Here is an 18026-nt window from a genome sequence, read left to right on the forward strand (position 1 = left end):
GTCGGAATGTGTCGTGTGTGGATCCCATATCCGAGTTTTCTCGACGCCAGCTCTGTCTTTAAGTACCCCCCACCTTTCTTCCCTATGCCCCTCCCTCCCTCCCTCTCCCCCCTTCTCTCTCTCTCTCTCGTTCGCTCGCTCGCTCTCCCCCATCGCTCTTGCCTTCTGCTAGTCGGCCTCGTTTCTCTCCTCCAATTGTGTTCTTGAATTGCCTCCGCGGCAGGATTCCCTGAACCAGCCACCATGGCTGACATGAAAACGGGCGTCTTTGCGAAAAATGTCCAAAAGAGACTGAACAGGGCGCAGGAAAAGGTAAGGGAAGACGCATCAACTGTTAGAGAAAAAACAGAGTCTGTGCGCTTTGGGATTTCCAAGACCACGACGTTGGAGAGGAAGCGTAGAAGTGCGAGGGGAAGAGGGGGGGAGGTTGCAGCAGATCCTTCAGTAAATGCGGGAGGCGGAGATCAGCACCCCGCGGATCCATCTAAGAACAGCTGCACAACCAAGCCGAGCCAAAAGACATCCAGCGCTGCAATGGCGTTGCAAATGCAAATGCTGAGCTTTTCCGTCGCGATTTCGGGCAAGGCAGCGGCGGCGGGTGCCGGCGTGGATCAACGTCAGGTTTTCCATAGCTAAACTGCCGCCCTTGCCCAATTCGCTTGCACAGAGGGCATTACCTACCTGTACTGATTGGAGCCCTTATGAGATAGGGTGGAAGGCCGGTAGGCCGAGCGAGGACCAAGTGTCTGAATTAATCAGAAGGGCGCGAGTATTTTACGTACTGTATCGAATCCCTCCCCGCGGGAAACTAAAAGGAAATATTCAAGGCCATCTGACGTTTCTTTCCCCATTTGCCTTAGTGTCTTGCAGGGCAATTAAAGGCAGCGTTGCTTGTCCTTCCGAAAAGAGAAAGAGAGAAAAAAAAGAGAGAGTGCCATGTACTAACAAAACGGCGGTCCCTGCTCGAGTACAGAATAGCGCCCTTTGGGAAAATGGTTGAATTCGGGATCGGTGGGCTGGGGAGCTGCAGCACCGGTGTGGATTTGATTTCTTGCTCCATTTGTGTGCTTGAAGTGCGCCCTGTATTCGTGACCGGAGCATAAATAAATCTTGGTAAATAGATGGTGAAGCGCAGAAAGCTGTCTTCCTCCCCAAGGAACTTTTGGTTAATACCTCGTCTATAATTACCGTGATGTTTTTTCCCTCCCTCTTCTGTTGGCAAGCTGCCCTAATCAATGGTGTTATATAATATCCCTTGGCCCATTGAATAATTACATCTTCATGAAGCCCTTTTAATTAGAGGAAGGATGCAGGTCAGAGTTATATTCAGACTGCTTTATACCTGTTCTTCTGTCATTAATCCAAGAGTTATGGATTATTTCCTACCCCAGAAAGTCAAACAGTTGCAGGTGCTGTGCTGTTTTGCCTGGGCCAAGGGGTGGACCTTGCTTTAATATCTGGGTTTTGCATTTGGGATTAGCTTGCTCAGGGTCAAAAACTGTTTGCCAAGAGATAGTGGCTCCAGATTTTTGGCCCTTGGCTAATGAAAAAAACCCTATATAATCTGTGAGCTGTTTGTTTGCTCCATACAAAATACTGGAGTTCTGATCCTTTTCGTTGAATAATAATGCCCCTAGAGGTGTATGATTACATTCTACTTTCTGGACTTGGTCTTACTGGAGTTGCTATCAAAGGATCATAAGCCTCTTGATAACCTGCAGCTTGGGAGGAGGATTTGGACTCTAGTTCTGTCTGCATAAATAAAGATTCGGTTCTCCTTAAGCCCCACCTTTATGTGCCCACATTTCATCAGACTATAAGAGGATTGTGTTTCTTTTAATAACTGCCCAAGCTTAAAGTTATTTGATCTCCTGACTGCATTCATCTGAAGACTAAAGCAGCATTGATCAGAGTGGCCTTCTCCAAATGGCTTTTGTCACTAATCCACAATGACTACCAAACACCCCCTATTCCAGTGTTTTATCAGAAATTCTTGCCAGGTTTTTATTCAAGATTCAGAGTTCTGGTGGTTTAATATATGTTAAAAGGAAACAAGATCCACATTTCTCAGGTTCCTGATGATTTGCAGCTGAATCTGGAGGTCAGTACTAATTCTTAGGGAGGAAGGACCAATAGAGACAAATGAGAGATGATACAAGTGGGGTGGAAGGTTCAGGTAGCAACATGAGATGGAAGAATGTGTGCGATTTGGGCTTAAATTCAGGGAAATCATCTTTTCATGTCTTGCCATATTTAAAAGCAGTGCTTTTTCCTCTTAGTAAGACAGGATAGTTTCCTGTAGGTCTGAATTAAATTGCTCAAGTATATGGTATCTGAATAATTCTGCAGAGTTATTGGAATACATTTTGAAATCTGTCAAATACATATCTTTCAAAAATGGTGCTTGTTTAAAAGCTATCAAACCGCACAACATGAGAGTGTTAAAATCCTCTCCTTGCCTCACAGTTATCACCAAGACAGTTATGATTACTCTTCAAATAGATAGTTTGAATTCTTATGTGTGAGCTCCACAAAGTAATCCTTTTAAACTCCAAACTCTTCAATATATTAAGTACATAGTTAATGCTCTTTTCATATTGGATCTGAAATTTGATTTAGGTACAGATGCTCCATAAATAAGGAAAATCAAGCCAAATATATTCTAGATTGGCCAGTGAACTTTGGTTACTTTAATCATATAGACCCCCACATTATTGACATCTTTAGAGAAGGCTGGAAGGCTGTTACCAGTAAATAAATACATAAACAAATATAAACATTCCTGCATTTGATTCAAATGATGGTTGGTTGGATCCAAGACCTATGGAAATCAATGGAAATTTAATGTGACGTTGTTTTCACTGATCTATTAATAGCAAACTTTAGTGGGAATGCAACTTATTTGCTGGTTTTATAGACCAGGCTAAGATAATCATGATTTGTTGACTGAATTATAACAACCAAGTACTCACATAATGCTAACTGTGATAATCTAACTTTAAAACCAAACAAACCACATTATGGCTGCATGTACAGGTGGTTAGGTATAGGTGCATATGTTGTCATGAGTAGGATATCCAAAAATTAAGTCATTGAGATTAGAATGGATGGAGCTTGTTTAGGATTTGTTTTGTAACTATTTTTTTTAGTTGAATTGTTAAATTTCCAACTTGTTTATTCATTTTCTGTTTGGTTATTTTTTGTTCTGTTTTGCTATATTATGAATTACCCAGAGTCATTTGACAATCTGGCAGTGCCTAAATTGGAAAAAAAAAGAGAGGAGTGGTTTAATTAATAATTAAATGAATTAGACAGGTTTATTTTGGGAAAGAGGAATCAAGAAATTATTACAATCTTCAAAGATCTGTAAAACTATTATGTAGAAAATGGAATAGAATTGTTCTCCATTTAACCAAAAAAACTGATGATCATTGATTGAAACCAGATTTTAGTTAAATGTTTAACAACATTGTTTGAAATAGAAACAGACCTGCCTGAGAAGATGACCTCTTCTTGAGATGTTTAAGCATTCAGCTTAATGAGATGCTGAAGCTGCACCCTGTACCCAGTTCCCGCATTGGCTGGGCATTAAGCCAGTTAAACATCACAATCTGTTCCAAATCAATGATGCATTTATGTTTATACAATATAGTTAATGTTTCTAAGGTGGTTTATAACATAAAAAGCAATCAAATCCACACAATTAACATCCACCACCCTTATTTTTTAAAAAAGAAAACCTAGACCAGTAAACTCTTTGAAGGAAGGAGAAAGTCAGAGTACTAGAAAATGAGACCAAATGCAGATAGATTCCCCTTGTCTCCCCTTTAGCTGGAAATTATTCTTTTGCAAAAGCATGCGAAGAGATTTGAAAACATCATTTCTACTAGCTTTTTTCTTTACAACATTAAAAGACCATCTACCCTTTTGTACTATGAATCCAGTATTTCTGTGTTACAGACTTTCTTTTCACAAGCATCAAATGCCAAGTCTAGAAGACCCTGCCAACACGCCTTTCCATATTATTTATTATTTATTAATTTAATTTGTATACCGCCCTTCTCCCGAAGGACTCAGGGTGGTGAACAGGGCAATACATAATAAAAAGCCAGATACAAAAATTAAAAAGTAATTAAATAGCAATGCCCGTAATAAATTAATACAGATTAAAAGGTTAAGATCAGTTTATAAAACCCGACCCCATCCCATCAGGCCAGGCCAGCTTGTTCAAAGAGGTAGGTTTTAAGATCGCGCCGGAAGGAGCGGAGATCAGGCGCCATCCGGAGCTCGACCGGAAGATGGTTCCATAAATCCGGCGCACCCACAGAGAACGCCCTCCCCCTGGGGGCCACCAGTCGGCATTCTTTGACCGGTGGCACCCTGAGGAGGCCCTCTCTGTGGGAGCGTACTGGGCAGAGGGAAGTTGACGCCGGCCGCAGGTGCTCCCCAAGGTATTCCGGACCCATGCCATGTAGGGCTTTGTAGGTCATTACTAACACCTTGAATCTCACCCAGAAGACAACTGGAAGCCAATGCAGCTCACGGAGCAGAGGTGTGACATGGGAGTGTCGGGAAACTCCCAACACAACTCTCGCGGCTGCATTCTGTACCAGTTGGAGCCTCCGAGTGGTCTTCAAGGGTACACAGACATAAGATCTCATTCTGCCTGTTCGTAATGTTCATTCATGAGTGGCATAGCTTAAATAGTCTGAACTGACAACATCCACATCATCAGCATCAGAGGTAGGGTGTGCAGACATACAAACATTCTTAGAAAAAGAAAATGTTTCAAAAAGAAAAATGTGGTCATGATATGCTGACAGACCTACCTTCCAAAACAACTGGTTGGGAAACGGAATGGAATAGAATATCTTTAAGCTAGGTGGGATTGCTTCACCGGACAACAATAAGAACATTCCCATGCTGCAACCTTGAATGGTGAGCTAATTTTATAATATGTATTTTAGTTTATGGTCATTATTTCCAGTTGTTTCATTTGGCAGGAAACAATGGTATTTATATACTCCCTTATCCTGGGTTTGGGTGTCTGTGCCTTTGAGGTAGGGTGACTATTGACAACTGCGTGGAACAGTACCTGCTGTTTTCTTGGCAATATTTCAGAAGTGGTTGCCATTACATTCTTCCTAGGGCTGAGAGACTGTGATTGGCCCAAGGTAACCCATCTGTTATACTTAAGATAGATCTAGAACTCATAGTCTCCTAGCTTCTATCCTGATACCTTAACTAGAACCCAGACTAGTTTAATTCATTCTTTACTAGTTTAATTCATTCTATTTTACACAAAAGGAAAAATAGTCCAATCTATCAAAAGTACTATAAAAGACAGATTCGGAATACAAGTCAAGATAGCCAAAAACATGGTAAGAGAAAATCTGTACTCTAGATGAGTTAAAATTTCCATGATCAGATAGATTACATCCCAGGTTCTGAAGGAGCTGGCAAATGTGATCCAGAACCACTGAACCATATTTTTCAAAGATCCTGGAGTACCAAAGAACTACTAGAGGACTGGAAAAGAGCTGATGTGGTTCCCATCTTCAAAAAGGGTAAAAATGAGTCTAGGAAATTATAGATCAATCAGTCTGACATCAATACCTGTGAAGATCCTGGAAATAAATAAGCCACAAATCTGTGAACACCTAGAAACAAGCTAAACTAAGCCAATATGCTTTTTTATCAAAAGTAGATCATACCAGACCAACTTTGCTTCATTCTTTAACAAAGTGATACTTCATTAAAGTGAAATACTATGGAAATACTATGGACATAGTTTACTTAGATGTCAGTAAATCATTTGATAAAGTACACCACAATCTATTCCTTGGTAAGATATAAATATGTTGGGTAACACCACTAGACAGCTGACCAACCATACTCATAATCTAGTTCTCAATGGAACTACATCATGCAGTGGGGTACCTCAAGGTTCTGTCTTAGGCCCAGTACTTTTCTATATCTCCATAAATTATTTAGATGAGGGGATAGAAGGGGAGCTCATCAGATTTGCAGACAACACTAAGCTGTGGGGAAATAGCCAACAGTTTAGAAGATAGACTCAAGTTACGGTAATATTTCGACAGACTTGAACACTAGGATCTATCCAACAAATGCAATTCAGTGATGAGAAAAGTAAGGACTTACACTTAAACAAGAAAAATCAAATTCACAGGTATAGAATAAGTAGCACCTTCCTCACTAATAACTGACGGTATTCTTCAAATGCATCTGAGGGCAGGACAAGAAATAACAGAAGCTTATCAAAGAGAGATTCAACCTAGAAATAAAGACAAATTTCCTGACAGTGAGAACAATTAATCAGTGGAATGGCTGGACTCCAAAGTTGTTGTTGGTTCATCATTGGATGTTTTTAAGAAAAAGATTGGAGAGCTATTTGTCCGAAATAGTATAGGATGTCCTCCTGGAGCAGAGGGATGGATTAGAAGACTCCAAAGTCCCTTCCCAACTGTGTTATTCTGTATTCTATTCTTTAGGGCAAGTAAAAGGAGCCAATGCACAGGTTTGCCTGCCAATGTAGAAGACGAGAAACTGCACCTAAAGTAGTCATTGCCCAACTCCCTTAAAGATTTTGCTCAGTTCTGGGAAGATTTAAAATATGTTTGGTTGAATTTCTTATATTTTGGCAATATGAGCATTCCTAAATGGATGTGAGTGAAGCAGAGTATACTTTACAAAGAGATTGGCCCAAAATATAAAATAAACTTTGTGAAGAAATTTTGTGGAAAAAAGGTACAAAATAGTTTCATTCTCATGCTTAGTAAGACTGATTTGTATGCTATATCTATCAATTACATATACAGATTAGTCATACCTATATTAGTCCTGTGTTAACCTTGATTATTTAAGGAACTACTGCAACAAATGCTTAATTTCTGGAAAAAAATTATATTGCATTTATATATATTCATCTGTTGCCTACTAATGTAGTATTAGATATTAAACTTTATGTAAATGCAGCATAGTTCCAATATACCAGCTTAAAAATAAGCTCCTTTATTTATGTGCTGCATTCCCATAAAGTTATATCCAAAGTTCTGCACACAGCAATCATGATACAGAACAACAATCCATACCAAATATTAAAGGAGGAATTCAAGCTAAATTGAATGCACTTATACACCTAGTTCAAATCTATGGAATGTAAATCTAGTTGTTACTGAATTATTTCATGGAACATATAAATACTAAAAACTGATAGATATCTTTCCTTTTCCATCTTGCAGCTTTATTATTTTAGAAAGATTTCTACCACTGCCTTTCATCATATATGTTGGTCTTCAATACCAGGATCCCAGTTAGCAGGGTTTTCTCCAAATCCAAACTGCAGCAAAAGGAGTTGTCAGCATACTGGGAATCTATTTTGAACCTATTCAAGATTTTATTTATTCATGGGCTATGATAAAGTAATATCAAAGTACCTAAGGTTTCTTTCCCACCCCTTAAAATTGAGATAAAAATATCAGGAATGATAGTCCGTTTAGGGGACATTAACCCTCCAGCATTTCAGCTAGATAAAGAGTTTCACTGTAATAAATCTGGAAATATTCCTTGTGATTTTCTTTTAAGACAGAGGTAGCAAAGTGGAAAGAATAGAATCTAACTGTCAATTTCTGGCTGAAAAGCTCAGCTAAGGAAAACGTCAGAGTCATTAATTACTCTAATGTGACTTTTATTGAGCAGAATCATTATGGCAGGCTCAAATTGAAAGCTAGGTCTGAAGAAAAAGTGGGAAACAAGTAATTAAAAGAATGAATCTCCTCCTCTCTGTGACAGTTTCAAGTCACATTGTCCAATAATCTCCCAGTAACTATTATGAAAAGAAACTTTAGCTTACCAAACCAACTCTTCTATAGCTCCAGCTTTCTCACAATGATAAGAACATCTGTGAATCCAAATCTCTCTCCATCTCCCTCTCCACTCTGTTGGTAAACTAGAGGCACACAGCAGTCTTAAAGGCAGTAGGGTTCATAGCTTGACAGGCCGCCCCTCTTGGAAAGAAAGGGAACCTAGAAAACAAAATAATATACATTAATGCCTGCTAATCCTTCCCTCGCACCGGTCCTGGCTTCTGGGGTACTTTGCATGGAATTGCTTGACCAAGCAATCTGCGCTGATGTGCTGCACTTTCACCCATCTAGATTCTGTCATGGGGTAACCCTTCCATTGAATCAAATACTTTGTGGATTCTGGAGTCGAGTATTCACTTTACTTCGTAGTACGTTTCCCCTTCCACCACGATCAGGGCAGGAGTTGCCATTCCAACTAGTCTCAGCATGGATTCCTTGTATGGTTTAAGAAGCTGCAATGGAATACAGGATGCACTTTCCCCAACCACCTTGTCAATTTCAGTTCACCCATTACTGGGTTAATAAATTTAACTATGGGGGATGGACCTATGTACTTTGGCCCTAACCTTTTGCAACTTTGTTTCAGCCCTAAGGTATTTTGTAGACAGGTACACTTTATCCCCTACATGGAAAGCCTCCTGGGGAGCTCGTTTCTTATCTGCTTGTTTTTTCTGACTCTCAGCTACCTTAGTTAAAGCCATCCCAGACTCGATAGAACAAATTCACCCTATCACTCAGGATGCTCAAGGATGGGGGCTCCTGGGGCATTCTGGTATTAGCACAAACTCCACTCCTGTGGCCAACTTAAATGCAGTGAAACCAGTGCTGCTGTGTACTGCATTGTTGTATGCCACTTCTGCAAATGGTAGCAACTCTGCCCAATTCATCTGCTGATAGTTGACATAGCAACACAGGTACTGCTGCACTATAGCATTGGCTCTTTCCACAGATCCATTAGTACTCATATGGAAAGCAAAAGAAAGCCCCTGAGAGGACCCAATCATTCTCACAAACTCCCTCCAGAATTTGCCGATAAACTGGACACCCCCCCGAACTGAAATCATTTGCTTGGGCCCCCTGTACTTGCATGCTTGTAAATCCTCCTTGGTGTTTCATTGAAGGAGGACAGCCCTTACAGCCACATCGCTGGTATCCACCTGGATCACAAAAGGTTCCTCATGGTTTGGCTGTTTTAACGTAGGTTCAGCAGCGAACAGCCCCTTCAATTTCTCGAATGCCACTTGGCATTTCATTGTCAAGCTCAAGGGCTGATTCAGCTGAGGTTTCTCTTCCCCAGGTGCTATTGGCAGGCTGTAGGCTCTTCACCTACAGACTGGGTTCTGGTGGAGAAGGTAGCCCAGGCAGCAGGATAACTCTCTTCCCCCATCACCGCAGCTGCTGCTCCCACTGAATGGTGGGGTGAAAGGATTGGCATCAGTCTCAGGATTGGGGCTGAATTCCCTTGTGGTCTGGCATCCAGTTGTGGGACTGACCCTCCTCCACAGACCTCCAGGCTGCTGAACTGCTCAGGTGCTCTACCGACTGGCTGCCGCACCTTGGCAGGTAGTGCTCCCTGGGTGCCATTCCCTCTGAGGGTTCACATCTCCAGCATTCCATCCACTTGGCTTCTTTGGGCTAGGGGCAGTATGACTAGAACTCAGCTTCAACAGCTCTCCGCAGCTCTTTTCTCCACCTCTCCAACTTGGGCCGGTTGAATGCTGCCACTTCCCCCATTCGACGTTGGCTCTCTCCATTCAACTTGCTGCTTAGGCTGGGTTGAGGCTGGTGGAGTTATGAAGCTGCCCTCAGCTCCAGCTGGAGTTCCACTGATCAATTCCAAGCCAGCTCCAGCCAGTTTCTCCATTTCAGGCATCTTCCCCTGAGTCTTCAGCACTCCTCTGGAGGCTTCCAAAGGGGCGTAGGGGCTCAGTACCTCTCAATGGAATTAGAATTGTTTAGAGAGCTAGCTTAGTGTCAACCCCTGGCTGAAAAGCCCAACTAAGGAAAACACCAGTCATTAATTACTCTAATGTGACTTTTATTGAGCAGAATCATTATGGCAGGTTCAAAGTGAAAGCTAGTTCTGAAGAAAAAGTGAGAAACAAGTAATTACAAGAATGAATCTCCTCCTCTCCGCTGTGACATTTTCAAGTCACATTGTCCAATACATCTCTCAGTAATTGTTATGAGAAAAAACTTTAGTTCACCAAAACAACTCTTCCACAGCTCCAGCTTTCTCAAGATGATAAGAATACCTGTGAATCTTAAGCTCTCCCCATCTCCATCCCTACTCTGTTGGCAGGCTAGAAGCATGCAGCGGTTGTAATGGCAGTACGATTCATAGCTTGACATTAACATTCAGATTTTCTGGCAAAGAGTTATATAAGAAGTTATCCTGAACTAATGCAGAAAAAGTAGTCTTATATATTTTTTTTAAAAAGAATGCAAATGTTGTTAAGGTATCACTGATAGATGATATTATATATCATACCATCCCTGACTTGACACAATATTTCAAAATAGTTTGAAGATCTGATATCAGTTCAGAGTCAAGTCTTTTTTGAATCAAATAATCCATTCAGAATTGTATGTATGTTTATCAGACAGTTAATGTGAGATACGAAGCACAGAGATTCACATTAGACCTAAGTTGCAAAGCAACACTAATAATAGAACAAAGGTAGAAAACATATTTTTATGTAAGATTGTAGGCAGCACAGATGGCTACATCCCAAAATATAAAAAACTGAAAAGTAGCTGTGCATTTTTTAACAAACACAGTATCATGGCACTTTAACATATTTGTTCTGACACAAATTATATAACATAAGTGTTTATGGTTCTCAAAGATTAGGAAATGTAACAAGATTAGAGTATATATACATCAAGTATGTATGTATTCGATGGTCATTGGGAATATTCAGTGTTAGTGCTGTATGTTAAAATGGCTAGCTTATTTTAGCATCATACTGTAACTTAATTATAAATAATAATCGCAGGTCCTTAGGAAGGACTTGATAGGTAGATAGAAATGCCAAGTCCAATCTTGGAAAAGACTGAATAGATGGATAAAAATACCAGACTCTATAAACATTTCCTGACTGTGTGGTGAGCATAATAATAACAACAGAGAAAATAATAGGAAATTAAGAAACTAAGAGAGGGTGCATAACACTCCAGACCTAACAATTGTTGATAAGAAAGACAGAAAAGTCTGGATAATTGACATGGCAATATAGAAGACAGCAGAATAGAAGAGAAGGAACTGGAGAAGACAACCAAATACAAAGATCTGCAAATAGAAATAGAATGATTGTGGCAAAAGAAAACAAAGGTAATACCAATAATAATAGGCACCTTGGATGCAATCCCAAACCAACTGGAGCACTAGCTGAACACTATCAGCATTGGCAAATTAACCATCAGTTAATTGCAAAAAGTGGCTTTACGCGGAACAGCTTACATCCTGTAATAGTACCATTAATACAATCAAACATCCACCTCTGCCTATCCCAGGTTGTTAGGTTGATAAAAATGGCTGACTCTGCAACCAACAATAATAAGAATACATGGGGACAATAGAGTAGAAGACAAAGAATTGGACAAGATCATAAAGTATTCAAAATTGAAAGAGTAAGACATTAACTAGCTGTGGTAGTCCCAATAGTTATAGGAACAGTGGGTGCTATATTGGTACTGTTATGTACTGGGTTTTTGGAATATCACCACATGCGTTGCTGGAGAACTAACGGTTCTCCAGCAACCCAGACAGGATGTCTCCGATCCTGCAATTGGTCAACTTTGGGTGGCAAACATGGGTTCAATCTGATTGGTTGCTACCAGAGGGTCTGACTATATATTGAGGCAGGGTGACTCCAAATCCTCATTACAGTTTCTGCTTAAATAAAGAATGAGTTTTTCTGTACTCAACTGCGTGTCTTCATTCCTGCTCATCAGAGCCCATGACATAATAGTGGCAACGAGGATGGGATCCTGCTTCATCGCCTAAGGGCTGAAGTCATGAGGGGACGGCATTACTCGCTGGAGGGAAGAGGCATCTTCCCCCCCCTCTAGCCAGCTAGTAAGCTACACTAGCGGCCGCATGCTCAGAGGATGCGTTCCCTGAGCTAAGAAGCAGGATCCAGCAACAGCGCAGGATTTGAGGAAAGATGCCAAAGTTCGGCAAACTCAGAGATTTTGACATTAAACATCCAGAAGATTGGCCGTCTTACCTCTCACAATTGCCTATGAGCTAACCAGATTGCAGAGGAAGGCCTAAAAGCTGTGATGTTGCTGTGCATGTGTGAGCCAGCGACTTTTGATCTAGCGGAAAACCTCTTCGCGCCAATGCCCATTGAAGCAGTATCATTTGCTGACCTTAAGAAGAAGCTGACCGGGCATTTTCAGCCAAAAATGTCGGAGATGGCATGGCATTTTAAATTCGACCAACGAGTGCAGCTTCCCGGTGAGACAGCATCAGAGTTTATCACAGGCCTAAGGCAGGCCGCTTGTCTCTGCAAGTTTATGAATTTAGAGGAGCGTCTGAGAGACTGACTCATCTGTGGCCTGAGAGACAGAACCCTGCAGCAGAGATTGTTTGCCAGACCAAATCTCACATTCACCGAAGCACAAGACAAGGTCATGGCTGACGAAGCAGCCGGAGGTGCAGTACAAACAGTACAGCCCACCAAATCTCCAAAGACAGAAGATTCCGTCCATCACAAGGTCACCAAATGCGGCAGAGAATCATCAGAAGATGAAGAACCCGAAATAAACAAGCTCCAGAGACACCCAAGCACGCAAAACCACAGCAATCAGCAAAGAGAGAACAATTACAAGGCAGTTCTCTTACCTAGATGTAAGGGGTATGGAGGCAACCACTCCCATGCAAATTGCAGATTCCGTTCGGCCACGTGTAGAGCTTGCGGAAGGACCGGCCACATCGCGGTGGTGTGCAGAGCTTGCCAGAGAGACAGGCTACCCAAGCACCAGTCGGAGGAACCGACTAGGAAAGGTACTGGGGCCCTGGGTACAGTCAGTGTGGGGTTCTTCAAGAGCCGGAGAAGCGTTTGTCGCACCAGGGCTTGTCGTCCCCTTAAGGCTTAAGCCTAAACTTAAGCTCTCAGTGGAGCTACAAGGAATTCCATGCAAAATGGAATTGGACTCTGGCTCAGTGGTCTCAATCATCTCGCGTGACACATTCAAACTTGTGTGCAGACACAGCAAACAGTGGGCTAAACTAAGACCCTCAGATATTATTTTCACAGATTTTCAGAATGCTCAGGTTAAAGTTAAGGGTGAAGCCACCTTATTGGTGAAATTTAAAGGGTTTTGGGGGCAACTGGATGTCATAGTAGTAGAGGGCCAAAGAACAAGTCTTATAGGACTTGATTGGTTTGAGGCTTTGGGCATTCAAATAACAGGCATTAACCGGACACAAACTGCAGACCTCATGGCTGTTTGTGAGGTATCGTGGATGTTTTCGAGTCAAAACTGGGAACTTATACTGGGTCACCAATTTCCTTTAAATTAGATCCTAACATTGTACCGATAAGGGTTAAGCCTCACAGGGTTCCTTTCGCCTTAAAACACAAAATCGATTCTGAAATCGATGTTAGTAGAGCAGGGTGTATTGCAGCCTGTTGATGGGGGGAGTGGGAAACTCCTATTGTCACCCCACTAAAGCCCAACGGGGAGGTTCGCATTTGCGCAGACTACAAATGCACGTTAAATAAAGCCTTAAATCAACATGCATAACCGGTCCCGATAGTCAGCCATATTCTAGCCTCTTTGCAAGGGGGAACCATTTTTGCTAAACTTGATTTAGTGCAGGTGTATCAGCAACTGCCAGTAGACGAGGCCACAGCCACGGCTCAAACAATAGTGACTCATAGAGGGGCATTCAAAGTCAAACGCTTGCAGTTTGGGTATCTTCTAAGGGATTATGGAACGCACACTTAAAGGTATTCAGGGTGTCTGTCCTTATTTTGATGATGTTCTCATTGCTGGGGAATCCCCAGAAGTATTGGACAACAGGCTCAGGGCTGTGTTACAAAGGCTTCACGATGTGGGCCTCAAGTTAAAGAAAAACAAATGTAGTACTGGGGTTTCTTCAACGGAATTCTTGGGATTCCGTATCAATGCTAGTGGGATTCACCCTGCTGAGTTGAAAGTTAAGGCCATCAAAATGGCTCCTAGGCCAAAATCAAAAGCAAAGCTGCAAGCATTTTTAGGCCTCCTGAATTTTTATCACACATTTCTACCTCATAAGGCTGCAATAGCTGAGCCCCTCCACAGGCTACTTGATAAAAAAAGCCCCTTGGAAGTGGAATGACTTACATGCAAAAGGTTTCCAGGATCTCAAGGCCCGTCTTTCAGAAAAGTCCGCTGTAACTCATTACATTGAGTCTAAACCTGTATGTCTTGCATGTGATGCATCTCCCTACAGTGTGGGGGCAGTCTTAAGTCACATAGAGAAGAATGGGAAACAAGTTCCTATTACATTCTATTCTAGAACCTTATCTGCAGCTGAGCGTAATTATGCACAAATTGATAAAGAAGCCTTAGCCATAGTGGCTGGAGTCAAAAAATTTCATGATTATTTATATGGCAGGGATGTCACGGTCTTCACTGACCACAAACCCCTTTTGGGCCTATTCACAACAGATAAGCAAACTCCCCACATACTATCTCCAAAAATGCTGAGATGGTCTATATTTTTGTCTGCATACAAATTTAAGTTAATTCACAAACCTGGGAAGGAAATGGGCCATGCAGATGGCCTCAACAGACTACCACTGCCACTAATGGATCCTGATCTAGCTCCTGCTGCTAAAATATTGTCCATTCAGGACTTGCCTGAGTTTCCCATCCATGCTGGGGATATTGCTGCTGAGACTGCTACAGATAAAATTCTGAGCAGAGTACTGTCATGGGTATACATGGGCTGGTTGGAAAAAAGTCCAGGCCCTGATTTCCAAAGTTATTTTGTCAGAAGACATGAATTGTCTGCATATAAGGGCTGCATATTGTGGGGCAACAGAGTCATTATCCCCACATCATTGAGGGATAGAGTCTTACATTCCATATATGAAGGCCATCCAGGCATTGTACGGATGAAAGCCTTAGCTAGAAGCTACCTTTGGTGGCCTGGCCTGGATAAGGTTGTGGAGGATCAAGTCCATGGTTGCTATACCTGCCAGAGGTCTAGGCCTGAAATGCCTCAGGCCCCAGTTCATAGGTGGGAGGAAACACATACCCCCTGGTCCAGGGTTTATATAGAATACGCTGGGCCTTTTCAAGGACAGCTTTTTATGGTAGTAGTGGATAGCCACTCAAAATGGCTGGAAGTAGTTCCAGTCCCCAATATGACTACTGCTAGGACCATCCAGGTGCTGAGATGCCTGATGTTTTGGTTTCTGATAATGGAACTCAATTCACAACTGCTGAGTTTCAGGCTTTTCTCAGAGCTAACCTCATCAGACATGCTACAACTGCACCATTTCACCCCTCTATGAATGGACAAGCCGAACGCATGGTGAGGACAGCAAAGGAGGCACTCAAGCGCATCATCACAGGCAGTGCTTTTTTTGTAAAAGAAAAAGGTGCCGGAACTCACATATGTCATACAACCCGCCTTGCCTACCCTACAAGGTTCCATCCAAAAAAGGTGCCAGAACTCCGTTCTGAGCGTTCAATGACAAAAAAAAAGCCCTGATCACAGGTGACTGGCATCATAGACTGGCAGATTTCTTGCTCTGTCAACACACTACACCCTGCACAGCTACAGGTAAAAGTCCTGCTGAGCTTCATTAGGGAAGGCGCTTAATTACTAAACTGGACAGGTTGCATCCAGACAGAGTGGCATCCGAAGCCTCTAAACCAAAACCCCCAAGGGGGCTACACATAGGTGATTGGGTTTGGGCCAGGAACTATGGGCCTGGCAACTTGTGGGTTCCTGGTCAGGTGATCAAAGAATCCAGACCCCTATCTTATAAAGTGGGGTTGGAGGGAGGGCAACTGGTCAGAAGGCACATTGACCAACTTAGGAAAAGATTTCCAGAATGGTCACTAAGTGAGGACTATGACACAAGTCCCTCCCGAGGTCCTCAAGCTGGCATCCAAGCCAGATCACACAGAACCACCAGGGTTTTCCTTTCTCAGTGGAACTTGATTCAGATGAGGAACATGGCAGCTCAGAAGTGCAACATGGGACCCCTGACCAGGCGAACCAGCTGAATCTCAGCGACCGCTGTGCCTACTCTGCTAAACAGTCAGACTCTGGGGTGGGCCAACCTGGAGAGGCCAGCCAGAGCAATTCAACTCCTCTGGACACAGGAGCACAAGGGGAATTGGTCTACCCAGCCCACTGGGTAAGCTGGTAGACCACAAAGTGACTGGAACTCCAAGGCATTCCTCCAGACCACACAAACCCCCAGCATATCTTACAGACTATGTTGTAAAATAAAGTGATGTGTAATGTATGACAATGTACCACTACCTACAGAAATTGGGGGTAAATTGTAACTGCTGGCAAGCATGTTCATTGAAACGTTGTTTTATCTTTTTGTAGTTATACTGCATTGACAAGCTATTCTTTAATATCTTTGTAGTCCACTCTACAAGGCACGTCTGTAAAGGTCATGTAATGTCTTTCTAACTACCTTGACTTAACAAAGCATCACATTTATTATTGTTAAGTATTATTTTAGTATTTGGGTGTTGGGGGTGATTGATAAGCCTTGACTATTGTTAAGGGTATTATAGCCTGATCTTAGGAGGGAGGGGTGTTATGTACTGGGTTTCTGGAATATCACCACGTGCATTGCTGGAGAACTAACTAACTAACGGTTCTCCAGCAACCCAGACAGGATGTCTCCGGTCCTGCAGTTGGTCAACTTTGGGCGGCAAACATGGTTTCAATCTGATTGGTTGCTACCAGAGGCAGGGTGACTCCAAAACTTCAGTACCGTTTCTGCTTAAATAAAGAATGAGTTTCTATGTACTCAACTGCGTGTCTTCATTCCTGCTCATCAGAGCCCACGACATAATAGGTACCCACACTTATATATCCTATATTGAGTGTTTAAAATCTTTGACAGTATTTAGATAATCTCTACATTGACATTCACCAGTCAATTACAAATGACCACATTTCTTGGATCCACACATACACTATGCTGATACATCATGTAATCCTAGTTCTTGGAAAGAACTCAGGCCAACATCAACTAAAAGAATTTGCAGGTGTGACTTCATATTGCTGTGGACAGTTATTTTTTTAATAGTAGCATTTTTTGTCAAGACCTCTTGTCCATATGTTCTTGAAAGTGCCATTTTTTGTTTGATTTATTTATTAGATTTTTATACTGTCTCTTTCTTTTATAAATAACTCAAGGCATACCTAAAACTCCTTCCTCCTCCTATATTCCCCACAACAACAACCCTGACAGGTGGGTTGGACTGAGAGAGAGCTACTGGCCCAAAGTCACTCAGCCAGCTTTATGCATAAGGTAAAACTAGAAGTCACAGACTCCTAACTTTTAGGCCAGCACCTTAACTTCTACACCAAACCAGCTATCTTTCTTGTATTCAGCCTGAAAAGATGACATTTAATATAAAATGTTACGGGGATTTCCCCCCCCCCTATTTTCCCTTGTTGAGTTTGACACATTTGTTAGTTTCTGTTCATCGGAGGTTATTTCCGAAGTTTCTGACAGAAGTACATTTAATTTATATATTTATTCTGCTATCACCTAATTGTCCTTCCTTTCTGTGCTGCATGTTTCTCTTTGATATTTTAAAAAGCTGTGAGGTGAAGTAGGTAGATGATGTTTTATTGCTTAAATTGAACACATACTTGTAAAAATACAAATATTCATTTGCTAAAATAAATGGATTCATTGCAGCCATTGGGGGTGGAGGGAGTGTCATAAAATGGTTATGTTTGTGGAAGTGTTACATGCATTAATTTAATAATTTAATAATTTTGGACATTCATAGTCTTTGAAACAATACATACACTACATAGCAGTTGACAACTAAGACTTAAAGTGAATTTTCTCTCCTCTTTTTACCCTTATGAGAGTAGTCCTTAATGTTGAAAAATTTTTCTGACTCAAATTATCCTGTGAATTAAAG

The 18026-nt window shown here is 41.7% G+C and overlaps 1 protein-coding gene across 1 annotated transcript in view; it reads left to right on the forward strand.

Annotated features, from left to right (window-relative positions):
* Nucleotides 1-243: 243 nt before the first annotated feature.
* Nucleotides 244-18026, forward strand: part of AMPH (amphiphysin) — a gene marked incomplete at its 5' end in the record, with an annotated part of 111302 nt that continues 93519 nt past the window's right edge. Inside the window, one exon of the mRNA XM_083377580.1 lies at nt 244-312. Coding sequence (XP_083233706.1) covers nt 244-312 — 69 coding nt within the window. The remainder of the gene's footprint in view (nt 313-18026) is intronic.

This window comes from Vipera ursinii, assembly GCF_947247035.1.
Source record: "Vipera ursinii genome assembly, chromosome: Z".
Taxonomy (NCBI): domain Eukaryota; kingdom Metazoa; phylum Chordata; class Lepidosauria; order Squamata; family Viperidae; genus Vipera; species Vipera ursinii.